The sequence below is a fragment of the Dryas octopetala genome, chromosome 1 (assembly GCF_963921425.1).
Source record: "Dryas octopetala chromosome 1, drDryOcto1.1, whole genome shotgun sequence".
NCBI classification, from domain to species: Eukaryota; Viridiplantae; Streptophyta; class Magnoliopsida; order Rosales; family Rosaceae; genus Dryas; species Dryas octopetala.
The window spans coordinates 10,476,925-10,489,571 of NC_141366.1; the positions used below are offsets into that span (position 1 = coordinate 10,476,925).

General features: G+C 32.1%; 2 protein-coding genes across 2 annotated transcripts; one reads left to right on the forward strand and one right to left on the reverse strand.

Annotated features, from left to right (window-relative positions):
* Window positions 1-875: 875 nt before the first annotated feature.
* Window positions 876-3,789, reverse strand: LOC147297683 (ubiquitin-NEDD8-like protein RUB2). The gene is made up of 3 exons (XM_086233842.1): window positions 3,682-3,789; window positions 2,696-2,955; window positions 876-1,528 (listed from the first exon to the last, which is right to left on the reverse strand). The coding sequence occupies exons 1-3, from the start codon at window positions 3,772-3,774 to the stop codon at window positions 1,417-1,419; spliced, it is 465 nt and encodes a 154-aa protein (XP_086089968.1). The 5' UTR covers window positions 3,775-3,789; the 3' UTR covers window positions 876-1,416.
* A 6,732-nt stretch (window positions 3,790-10,521) lies between these two features.
* Window positions 10,522-12,255, forward strand: LOC147297684 (filamentous hemagglutinin transporter). The gene is made up of 2 exons (XM_086228729.1): window positions 10,522-10,795; window positions 11,550-12,255. Exons 1-2 carry the CDS (start codon window positions 10,577-10,579, stop codon window positions 12,087-12,089), a joined length of 759 nt encoding a protein of 252 aa, XP_086084855.1. The 5' UTR covers window positions 10,522-10,576; the 3' UTR covers window positions 12,090-12,255.
* The last annotated feature ends 392 nt before the right edge of the window (window positions 12,256-12,647 follow it).

Below are 12,647 nucleotides of genomic sequence, written 5' to 3' on the forward strand. Positions count from 1 at the left end.
TGGGAATTTAAAGGTTAGGAGTCTAGCCATGTGGCATGCCCTTAATAAACCTATATTGGTTTTGAGTATTAATTTCAACCATATGAGCTTTTTAATTGTGAACACAAAAGGAGTGATCGATAGGTGATACATGTACACGAGTGCTTGGAATATCTTTTATATGAGAGTATGAGTTTGAAAAGAGATTGATAACTAGGTTAAATATAGGTAGCAAGTGATTGGACACATGCAATTACTCGTCATGTCACATTCAACTTTGGTCATTTTAGTTCAAAATGGGAGACTAATCATCATGCATGCCTCTCTTTTTTAAAAAAAATGAAGTGACTAAAACATTCTTGTGTTGGGTGGCATGTCTTATTGACATTGGTACCTCTATATATTCGACTGATCAATGTAATAGTACTGTTGGAATTTTAAATTCATAATAATATATCTAAATTATCCATTCAAGCAGACTAAATTAACGCTATATATGACATATGTTTACAAGAAGTCAGACAATTGTTTATAAGCTCATAGTTCACATAGGCATAGCAGCATGGTGCATGGCCTAATGTATAATTACTGATTATTATTCATTGTAAATTGAAAACGGGATAAGTTGGGTGCCTCCTAATTAAGCATAAAGTATTGCGGGCCTTGCGGCCTAACTAGCGGCCTAACTAGCAGACTAGCATTATGGATACGTAGCACATGATATATATATATATATACACGACAGCCACAGAAGAATGTGTTAGCTACAGAAACATCTGATTAATGGGCATCCCATGGGAAAAAGTGATCATATCAGGAAACTTTGAACTGAACAGAAGGTATTGGCAGAACCATATACAGTATATGAAAATGAGTGAGTTATACAAAACAAGATTCCAAGAATTGCTTTCATTTCAATGGGTTACCAAAATCCTGCATAGGCCACTATTAATTCAGAAAAACATGGACAGAGAGAGAGAGAGAGAGTAACAGCAATACTTATGTCCAAAGTAACCAACTCAGAACAAGTTTACTTTCAACACATACATGCAACTCAAATGTCCATCAACTACCAAGATACCTCTATATTAAGGAGTCACCGGGAAAAAATAGAGTAGGAAACCTGAAATCAAATTAACTTTACGGCCCTTGATAAATACTGGTTTGATTAGGTCATATCTCTTAATTTTTGGGCCTTTAAAAAGAGCATTTGAATGTATTGTTTAGGCCTTCTACAAGCACAACAAAAATTTTGGATCTAAAAAAAAGGGCCTCTTTTATAATCACAAGTTATTTTTTGTCTGCGCTTTTCTAACATTTTTCTGAATTAATATAAATAATTATATTTTTAGGGCCTCCCCCGATGCAGGGTTCGAGATGGTCTCCCCTTGGGCCCTTGCTCAGAGACAGCCCTAAACTTGAACTGATCAATGCTATTTAAAAACTACCACCCCTTAGTGCAAGCACCAGATGAAGGACAGATCCACCCTCAATGTTGTAGTCTTTAGCTGTTTTGTCGTCCCCAAGCTGCTTGCCAGCATAAATAAGCCTGCAAACAGTCGTAAGACTAATAAGATCTTTGATGAAACATAAATAACATGACAAAGGACAACCATTGCTTTGACAATTGGCCAGTACTGAATGATGTGACAAAAACTGCAGTACTTAAAAAACGACCAAATATCGTATTAGAAACAACTAAACAAGAAGAACCATGTCGTAAACTGTTGAGCAGACCATTAAACATGTGTCCAGATAAAACTAACAAGATCTTAAATAAAATCTTTGATGCATATAAATAAAATGACAAAGCACAACCAATGCTTGGAAAATTGGTCAGTAAGAGGGCAATGAATAAACTATTAACTAAAATAATAATAATAATGCAAAAGTTATACTTCTTGATAAGACTATGTACACAGGCATATAAACAGAACACCAATTATATGCGCATGTTGTCAGGACTCAAAATACAAGTCAAATTCCACCAAGAAATCAATTCAAATTACATGGAGGAGCTAAAACATTGCAAATAGCAATGGAAACAAAAGCCAGCAATAACTTGACCAACCTATTGTTGTGAACAATCTCAACCACAAAACAAATGCTTGTGCTATGGAATACCAAATTCAAGAATTAGGCCTTTTAAAGTACAAAGACTGAACCAATACAACTTCCAACGTCACTGAAAGACAAAAAGGACACTAAAACAGTGCATTACTTACTGCATATTATAGACAATGGTGCAATTAGAATGAGCGAGATGTCCATCAAATCCAAGTTAAAAAGAGCCAAAATCACACACCTCCCAAGTGTCACCACCTTCTTGTTATTCCCATTAACAAAGTGCCCTCCCCCTCATTTGTACTCTAAACATGCAAATTAAAAAGGGCCTTTTTCTTTGTAGCATTGTGCAAGTATTTACTCTCTCACGATTCATGAACCACCAACCAAGTGAAAACTTGCACTGTATTTTGAGCCTTCCAAATAGACTTAAATGGCTAAAAGGTAGGGTCCAACAGACTATAAATCCAAAGAAGAAAGAGAGTTTGCAAGAAAAAATGCTCTGAAGAGTGGAAAGACCAATATATTTTATCATGACAACTCTGATTCAGGGAGACATTATTTAACCAAGAAAAAAAATGAAAAATCAAGATGCTCGTTGTTCATTAAATTCCTTCTAAATTGTAAGTCCCAGTAGGAGAACAAGAAATACCTTTGTTGCACTGGAGGAATTCCCTCTTTCTCCTCAACCCTTTCCTTGATCCGGTCAATGGTATCAGTTGGTTCAATATCAATCTCAATTTCTTTCCCGGTAAGAGTCTTCACCTTAATCATAGTTCCTCCCCTCAGCCTCAAAACTAGGTGAAGCGTTGACTCCTTCTGGATGTTATAATCTGCAAGAGTTCGACCATCTTCCAATTGCTTACCAGCAAAAATCAATCTCTGTTGATCAGGAGGGATGCCTTCCTTATCCTGAGAATTTATATGAGTCACCATGCAATCCCATAACAACAAAAAGAACTCTCTTTAAGAACTACATCTTAAAGAGCAAAAGATCAATATATCTAAAATGCAACTCACCAAAAAATTTGCTACTGCTCTGTCTCGGTGATTAATATGTTTTTTTTCCCATCAAACTACACAATTAATTATCTTCAGCTTTTCATCATGAAAAGTTGTTCAATGATAGATAACAATATTTTTGGCCTTGCAGCCTCCCTATAAATGCTATTTGCCTGCTCCAATCATGAATTTTTTTTCTTTTAATACACAAAAAAATATCAGTCTACAGTGTACTACTATACAATAATAATAGTTCTAGACAGAAAACCCACTGAGCATAACATACCAGACAATGTAGCAAGAGAACATTACCTTATATAATCACAAAGCAGCCATAAAAGTAAATAAAAAATAATAAGCAAGAGAACATTTACTTATATTATATATGATAATCAGAAACTCTACTACAACATACTAATTAATGCGAATTTCAAATTTTTTTCTTTTTTGGTTTGAAAGGCAAATTACAAAATCCCAGTACAAGAACAACCCAATTTTTACTAGAAATTCTAATCCTACTTATATTTGCACAAAATTTTTCCACAGAATATAGATTTTTCCATGAAAATAAAATAAGAAATAAATAACTAAGAGGAAAACTTAAAATTAAAAGAGAGCGCGAGGGAGAAATAGTGCCTGGATCTTGGCTTTGACATTGTCAATGGTGTCACTGCTCTCAACCTCAAGAGTGATGGTCTTCCCAGTTAGGGTTTTCACGAAAATCTGCATTTTTTGGTTTCGGTCTCAGAGAGAGAGGGTTTGATATCAAAGGGACTAAATGTACACAGTGTTGCGGAGTTTTTTACTTATTTTGTATTTTTCCTCTTTTTTTGGCCAAGTATATTTTTCCTCTTATTAATGAAAAAAACAATTTAGATCACATAAAAAATTAATCTTCATTATTCGGCCCAAAAGAGGCCCAAAATTTTTAGGCTGTGGATTGTTTTTAGCCCAAACCTTTTAGGCTGTGGATTGGTCTTGGGCCCTAGAGGTAAATGCTCATACGTTTGGTTTGCCAGACTCAAACTCAAAGTCCTCCTTTACTACAAAGTACAACTACATAATCCAAAAACTTCGAGAGCTGTTTGGTTCACAGAATTGATTTATTGAAAATTTAATTTCTTCCCTTTATTGTATTTAGTAAGCCTGAAAAAGTAAACTAGGAATTAGAAACAATAAATGTTATATTTGGTCAGTTTTTCAATTATACCCTAATTTATTATTTATTTTGAAATAATAACAGGGTTAGTTTTATTAAAAAAAAATAATAAATATTTTCGCAATAGAGGGGAAATCAATTTCATTGCTCTAGCAACAGTTTCATTTTTCCCCTAATAAGGGCATCAAATTCTCTTGGGCCAATAATTGATTTATCTTCCCTATATTTACCAAACATGAGAATAGAATTATTTCTCATTCTTAGACCTCCAAAACTTGAACCAAACAGATCCCAAGTGCTATTGTACGCACATATTTAAGTTGAACGTATGGGTGTGAATATTCACACCTAAAGCCGCCTCACTATATAATATCATATACTTAGTTGACTATGTTATATGAAATTAGTTGATATATACATAATTAAATACATAAATAATTTATTTTTATTATATTATAGAGTTTTTTTTTTAGAAAATTAGGATTAAATACCAAATCCCAATAATTTTTTGGTATAGCATAAAAACCATATAATATTTCAATTGAACTACCAAATTTAAATGTAGTTTTTAGATTAGGTCACAAATATGTTGGCCCCTTTGATTTGATCATTTTCTATTTGACATTTTTATCCTTTGGTCCACATATGATGAGTGTTAGTTAAAATTTATAATGTTTTGACAAAATTGCCCTTGAGGTTTTTATATTATCTTGAAAATTTGCTAATGTAATCTCAACTTCACATTTAGTTGTGACTGTACGACACTCACAACTTCAAATTTAGTTGTGACTAAACGACAGCCACATCTAAGTTGTGAGACAATCACAGTTAAATTGTGACTTAATTGAAATTTTTTTAGAAAAATTATACTACAATATAGTATAAATAGAGGTTAAAACAATACTTTTATTCAAAATAATATATAATATAGTGGTGTGAGTTGTCTATTTCAATTTATCAAGACAGTCACAATTAAGTTGTGACTGGATTGATTTTTTTTTTTTTATAATACAATATAGTATAAATTAATGTAATATTTGTGATGTAATATTATTTTTATTTTTTTATTGTAGTTGCATGTGATGTAAAATTTATAAATTCTAATACTTTTTACTTTATTAATTTATTTGACTTTTCAACTAGTACCTAATCTAAAATGCTATTTAATTTTAGTACTTAAACTAAAAAATTATTAAAATTTAGTAGTTAAAATCAATGGACCTTTTTTTTTTTTTTTTTCATATTTTGTATCTGAACTTTAACCTATGTTTCAATACGTATCTAAACTTTAATTTGTCTCAATTTGGTATCTTATCTATTATTTTGTTTCTAAGTGGTATCAAACTAAATTTCTGTTAAAAGAAATTAACGAAAGTGGTGCATGACTAACCAGCTCTTAGATGAGGAGATTCTCTGTGTTTCCACCGACAGAGAATGACCTTGCTCTCAATTTTTTTTTTCTGTTTGTATGTAATTTTTACTTGATGGGTTTGGTGGATTTGATGGTTATTATGAGGAATTGAAATGGATTTCACAAATTTGAGGTTCATTTGATCAAGAAAATTGAGTTATTTTAAGTAATTGGAAGGATGCCCAGATGGTTGGTAATTGGGAGTCCAAGAGTTTCTAGGAAAGCTTTATCATTATTGTTAATGATCCCGGAAAATCATTGACGTTATTGTGGTAGAGTTGAATGGGTTTGGTTCTATGGAGGATAGAAAAAAAGAAAAAAAAAAAAAAAAAGTAGGGTTTGGCCCGTTTGGGAAGGAGATGAAGATGGACAAACGAATTTGACAAAAATGCCCTTCTATTAATTTTTTTAATAAGAGTTTGGTTTGATATCAATTAGAGAAAAAATAATTGTTAAGTATCAAATTAAGACAAATTAAAATTTAAGTATTACATTGGGACATAAATCAAAGTTCATATCAAATATGAAAAAAAACCCTATATTATATATTGGGGCAGAATATCCTTACTAAACGTCATGATATGGTCACCCAAGTGGTCTTTCACCATATTAATTGCAGCATTCAAATGCATATTTAATAGTCGTACCTTCCTTAGCCTAAATACACAGACAAAGATAAATGCATTCCCTTTTTTTCTTTTTTATTTCAGGCCGAGGAAATAAATATTTTCCTAAAATACAAAAACTCAAGTATTCAATTCAATTGTGTACCTTTTATCTTCCTACACGCAAGGCTCATTATTGCATGCATGGTTTCTTTCTTTAATATGATCATGTCCATTCAAAGCTTGACAAGCTAAACAAATTGGATTTTATAAGTTTTTATTATACTTTACAATTATCTGTATCAAAATTTTAAGTTGTTCAAGAAAACAAAAAAAATGTGAGAAAAACAATGCAATAATAACTCACGAGCATTATTATTTGACCATACAAACAAATCATGTTTCTTTTCCAAATCTATATTTTTTATCGAATATGTTTTAGATGTAGTCATCTTAGCTGTTTTTGGTTGACTCTGTTAAGATTTTTAAAGAACTTTAAAATAAAAATAAACCGAATTTATCAAATAAAATAAAAATAATAAAAACAGGTTTCTTCATGCATATTGCCAAGAGGGCTTGAGTAATAGCTTAAGTGGGGAGCAAGGATAAGGTGCTAGGCTAGAATTATATTAGATTGAGAGTTCATATTTTAGGGGGGATATGATCTTAAAATCTCTCCGTCAACCATTTGGTTTAGTGGATGACTTTCAAATTTATCTTTTTTGAAGAATATATTAAATTTAAATCTCATTTGACAATAATTGATTAATAAAATAAAAAAAATTTAAAATCTCTTCAACATTATGAAAAAAAAAAAAACCACAAATCACAAGATCGTTGGTGCAATCAATTTGACTTTTCTTGAACATATAAAAATAAAATTATGATTAATTAAACTAAATTAAAATACAATACTTAAACAATTTAATTTGAATTATTATTTAATTTAATTTAAAAAGATTTATGTGGCACACATCATGTGTTTGAACGTCATTCAACTTCTCAAGTAAAGGGACAAGAAAGAAGTTATGCCCATTTAAAGAGGCGAAGATATCTACCAGTATTTCATAGCATTGAATGCTGTCATTACTTGCATGCCCTCCGTTCTTTGAATTCTCCCCTAACTCATTAAATAAGCCCCCCACATTAAATGGAACAATCAATCAATCTAGCTAATCAAACTTAAATTATGTATGTGCCTTGGAATTATCAACCCACTAATATCTGCAACTTAATTATATATTTATATCTCATCAACACCATATCAAGTAAAAATTTAATATATATTTATATTCTATCGAAGAAAAAAGAGAAATTGTATCATGAACCTCATGATCAAAAGAGACGTTGCTCCTGTCATACCAGAGAAGCTTCGTTTTATGGGGGTATGCAACTATGCATGGGTATGGTCATTCCAGAGTCCAGACTAGTTTTATATCAAAACTAGTGCAATTACCCTAAACACATTAGTTCATGGATTTTGGTAAAGAGTATGGCGATATTTATCAAATTTGTTCATCTACTCAAACCTATTATGTACCTCATATATTTTAAATACGTAAAATACTAACATGCTTAGGGTTTAGAAAATTTGACAAGTCTGACATTATTGGTTTGATAAATATACTTACTCATATGAATATACAAAACTTGTTGATGTAACTCTCATAACGAATTATTCATTAATAAATAATTGAGATTCATTCAAATTGTGAAATGATTGTAATTTGACCTCTTTATAAATCACATATCAATATACAATTGTGATTTATTCGGTTGTATAATAGTTGTGATGAGACTTTTATTTCTTCTTGTTCTTTATAGCAAATGCTTATGATATTATTCTAGACGGACTTTCTTCTCTAAACATACATACTACATTCATACTCTCGCAAAAGGACTTCTGCACTGCAGGAGGATCGAGGGGAAATCAAAGAAATGAGGAAGAGATTGAGCCATTTATTTTCTATAAAATGAAAAAAAAAAAAAAAAAAAAAAATTCCGAAGACATTGAATTTGACTATTGAATGTCCCCTCAAAGCAATAATAAAAGGCATTAATTTTGAATGCTTACCCCAACCAAAAGGAGTTTGACTATTTAATCTCCACATGCACGCTATTCCCCCCTTTCTTTTTCATTTTCATATTTCTTTTTTGGTATATTCAAATGTAAATGTTGTAAATATCCTCTTTATCCTCTATAAGCTTCTCCATCTATAGGGGCTTTCCCCACATTAAATGTTGGCATCGAAAACTGCATGCTTCATCTTTAATACTTGTGCGACTTCTTTGCTTGTTTTTTATGGTGATCTTCTAGTCATTCAACTCACTATGAACCTTTTGGTGCTGTTATGCAATTCCATGCGTATATTATATATACCAATTAAAAGCCATTTAATTTTCTTTAACATTGTTCATAAAGATGGGATAAGTGCTTAGGGCACCTATTTGAAATCATTAATTGGTCATATTAATTTCTTTTATAAGGTCTTGTTAATGTTGTTGATTTCTTCTATTCAATACTAATAAATGAAACACATATATAGCAACATCTTTCATAAAGATTTATGTTTTATTTTCTACTCCTTTAAATACTTTCATGATGTGGATTCTATAAATCAATATTTCATTTATCAGAAAATGATTTTTCATAAATCAAAACGAAAATAATTTGGAAAACATGCAGAACCAATCAAGTCACTGCTTATCTACCCTAATTCAATATTATTAGGTCAAGGTTCATCACCAAAACTTATTACTTTCAAGCAAGGCATGCACTAAGTTCTACTTGAAAAAGAAACATCAGCAATTTCATCACCAACTTTTTTTTTTTTTGGCCATAATTTCATCACCAACTTTAAAGGACCAATTTCACCAATATGCCATCACCTATTAGTAAATATCTCACTACTCGATCTATAGCCATGCAGTTGATCCCATTTGCATTCATTTCGGTACTTTTCTAACTCCAACTTTATTTTTATTTTTTATTTTAAGTAGAACTTGATTAATCCACTTAATAACTTGGTAATTAGTCATATCGTTCAACTAGCTAGTCTATGTTAACCACCAACCTTCAAACCACCGTAGAAAAAAAAAAAAAAAAAAAAAAAGGCATTTGTTCAACCATACTCTTTCACTCCTTGCTTTGTATGTATGAGATAGAGTGGCCCTGAAACAATGCCCAAAATTTTGCACTTTGTTGCCTACTTTAATTAAATCTATATGACATTGCCAAACGTATAGTAGTAGGGAAGGCACCTAACTCAAATGGTAAAGTACTTATTCCCTCAACCCAGTGGGGTAGTTCAGCTGGTCAGACCTTGGGTTTGCTCCCCAGTGGACACCAGTTCGACTCCTCATAGGGTCATTCTGTGAGAAATTTATCTCTTGTGAATTCTTTAATTCCAACATGTATATTTTGCTTTTTATCGGATCGGAGAGGGGATTAGTCGAGATAGGCGCAAGCTAGCCCGAACACCCTTGACCGCCTAACAAAAAAAAAGTATTTATTCCCTCATTTAGATTATTGTTTTCTTTTCTTCCACTAAATGGAGTTGTAATTTCCTCTCCTAAACCTAAATATTTTTCCAAACAATAGTTTTATTATCATGTGTGACAAGGCTAGGGAAAGTACTTGTACTTGTACCCATACAAAATTAGTTTCGCTATCAAACGTGTCAAAACCTTATTCACTCATCTTGGAAAAAATGTCAAAAGGCATTTTCTAACGCTTTGCTTCTAATTCCACCAAGGCACAAATATCACTTTATTTAAGAGCTTATTAGTATGCGTATCTTTTTCTTTATGGTATGTTGGGGAAAAATAAAATGAAAGAAGCAATAGAAGAGGCAAAACCAAGAAACCAGAAGAAATCATAATAACAAGCTTGAGAGTACAAATTTAAATTTTACAAAAAAATAAAAACATTTTTTATAAGAAAATTAAAATATTGAATAAAAAGGCCAAAGGAGCCTATTAGTTTTCCCAAAGCATTTAATGCCACCATAACTTTAGGTGCCTTCCTTTCCTTGAATACTCCTCCCACCCTTCCCACAACCCCATCAATTAATAAACCAAACATTAAATGAAGCAATTAATTAAATTTAATAAAATTTACTATTAGTCTATTAGCCTAATTCAAATTCAAACTAATATTAATAAATTGATAATAACAAAAGCAATTATTAAATAATATAATCTATTTCTGATTTATTTGTAAATACCACAAAACGGGCTATATTTACTACCATATATAGCCCAGCTCTATATAATCTCAAAGACTCCCCGGTCTCTCTCTCTCTCTCTCTCTCTCTCTCTCTCTCACAGCAGAAGAAGCTTTGTGAAGCCCCAGTAATGGCTGCTGACGTGAGCTCTCTGTTTCGGGTTCTAAGTGGGTACAATAACGACGATCAACATCTGAGTGTGGGGAGCGATTCAAGTGGTGAGAAATCAACGGCTCTGATTACAAGAGACTTGCTTGGTGGGTCTTCTTCCAAGCTTGCAAACGAATCCCAAGAACTGGACCTCGACTTACAGGTCCCTAGTGGCTGGGAAAAGCGCCTGGACTTGAAGGTTGGTATATTATCTCATCTGGGTCTGTTTGTTTCCCGGGAATAAATGGTAGAATGGAACAGTTTGTTGTCATAATTTTCCAAGAAAGCATATGACATTTCTTGGTTGAATAGACTTAGGAACTTGATTTTCTTGATGTTTATGTGTTGTTTTCAATTGGGTTGCTTTGAATTCTGTTTTTATGATATGCAATTCTGTTTCATTGATTGTTTTATTCTATTGTCTTGGAATTTTACTGTTATCTTTAGCTGTGTGTTTGGTTGCCGAGAAACATAGAGTGATGGGGTATGAGAAAGTTTGTAATGTTCTGTTGTCCATTGCTTCAATTCTCATAGTATTGACCATTTAACACAAATTTGTTTTCTTGTTGGAATAGGATTTCTTTTTCTTTTGCTTAAGCGATCATTTCTTTGAAACTCAATATAACAGTATTTTCTATTCATTCTTGACCTGAATTTCCTCTGCAATCGAGCAGAGCCTTTTGATTTTTATGAATATCCGTACAATTCACAATGTTTTAAAATTTTTTATTGCTATTGTTTAAATAAAATATAATATGTTAAATACTAGTAATTAATATAGAAAGAGGATATATTTGTATATGTAATTAATTAGTTTGGTGATATTCTTCAATGCTTTGCAAGTTCTAATCCCACTGTACATTCTTTAAAAGCTATCTTTATATCATGAATGCATGAAATGCAATCAATTCTTTTTTTTCTGTAATTAATATATTACATATTAATTGTTGCAGTCAGGGAAAGTGTATCTTCAAAGGTGCAGTGCTCCAAATTCACTTTCAACCTCAGATCAAAAGAGCCAAACCAATCCAACATGTCCAAAGATGCAAGATTTAAACTTTCCTCCATCACCATCGAAAATCCCCTTAAATCTTTTTGATGATACTAGTTCTAGCCTGGAATTAAAATTAGTACCATCATCATCATCACCACCACCACCTTCATGCAATTACCAGAGTCTGTGCACCTTAGATAAAGTAAAATCTGCACTTGAAAGGGCAGAGAAAGAACCAATTAAGAGGCGATCTTTGTCCATGTGGAAGTCGTCGTTGTCATCGTCGCCATCTTACTCATCATCATCATCTTCCATCAAAGAAACTCAGGAGGAAGACAGTGAGGACAAGCTCTTTTCATCACCATTTGCAGCAGGCTGTCCTGGTTGCCTATCTTATGTTTTGATAATGAGAAATAACCCAAAATGTCCTAGGTGCAATTCAGTTGTTCCATTGCCAGTGATGAAGAAACCTCGGCTTGATCTCAACAGATCAAATTGAGAGGAAGAGAATTGTTTATGCTTCATATGATTTTTGTATATGATATTCTACAATTAGTCTTTTTCTTGAAGAATAGATCTGTTAGGTTTGTTATAGAAGAGTATATGTACATTCAAAAGGTTGTTTTTTCTAGCATAATCTATAAAACCTTTATCAGTTCAATGCCTCCTCCATTCTTTAAATTTTTACTTGCTTGTGTGTTATGGCAATTTTGTTCCCCGCCCACATGTAGCTTTTTATTTGCTTCATATTCCATTCATTGTGCTTTTTGAATTTGTGGGATAAATGGATGTCAATTTATTAACTTTCCTTGTATTGTACCTGAATTTTTAAATAGAGGTACTATTTAAAAAGTATTAAGTAGAAAAAACTTCAATGAAATTTGATTTCTAAATTAATGTTGCTTGTTTGGCAACTTATTGGCAGCATGCTATGCATGCCAAATACACTTTACTGTGGTTTGCCAAATACAGGTAGAGCTGATATGTGTTGTTTGTTCTGTAAACCATTATGCCAGTTTGGAGACTTTGGCACTTTGCAGAATGGACCTTAGCATTA

Coding starts and splice junctions, on each gene's coding strand:
- LOC147297683 (XM_086233842.1), bottom strand. CDS start 3,774: ATGCAGATTTTCGTGAAAACCCTAACTGGGAAGACCATCACTCTTGAG. Junction 2,956..3,681: donor ATGTCAAAGCCAAGATCCAG/GCACTATTTCTC, acceptor ATAAATTCTCAG/GATAAGGAAGGCATCCCTCC. Junction 1,529..2,695: donor ATTCCTCCAGTGCAACAAAG/GTATTTCTTGTT, acceptor GACTGTTTGCAG/GCTTATTTATGCTGGCAAGC.
- LOC147297684 (XM_086228729.1), top strand. CDS start 10,577: ATGGCTGCTGACGTGAGCTCTCTGTTTCGGGTTCTAAGTGGGTACAAT. Junction 10,796..11,549: donor AAAAGCGCCTGGACTTGAAG/GTTGGTATATTA, acceptor TAATTGTTGCAG/TCAGGGAAAGTGTATCTTCA.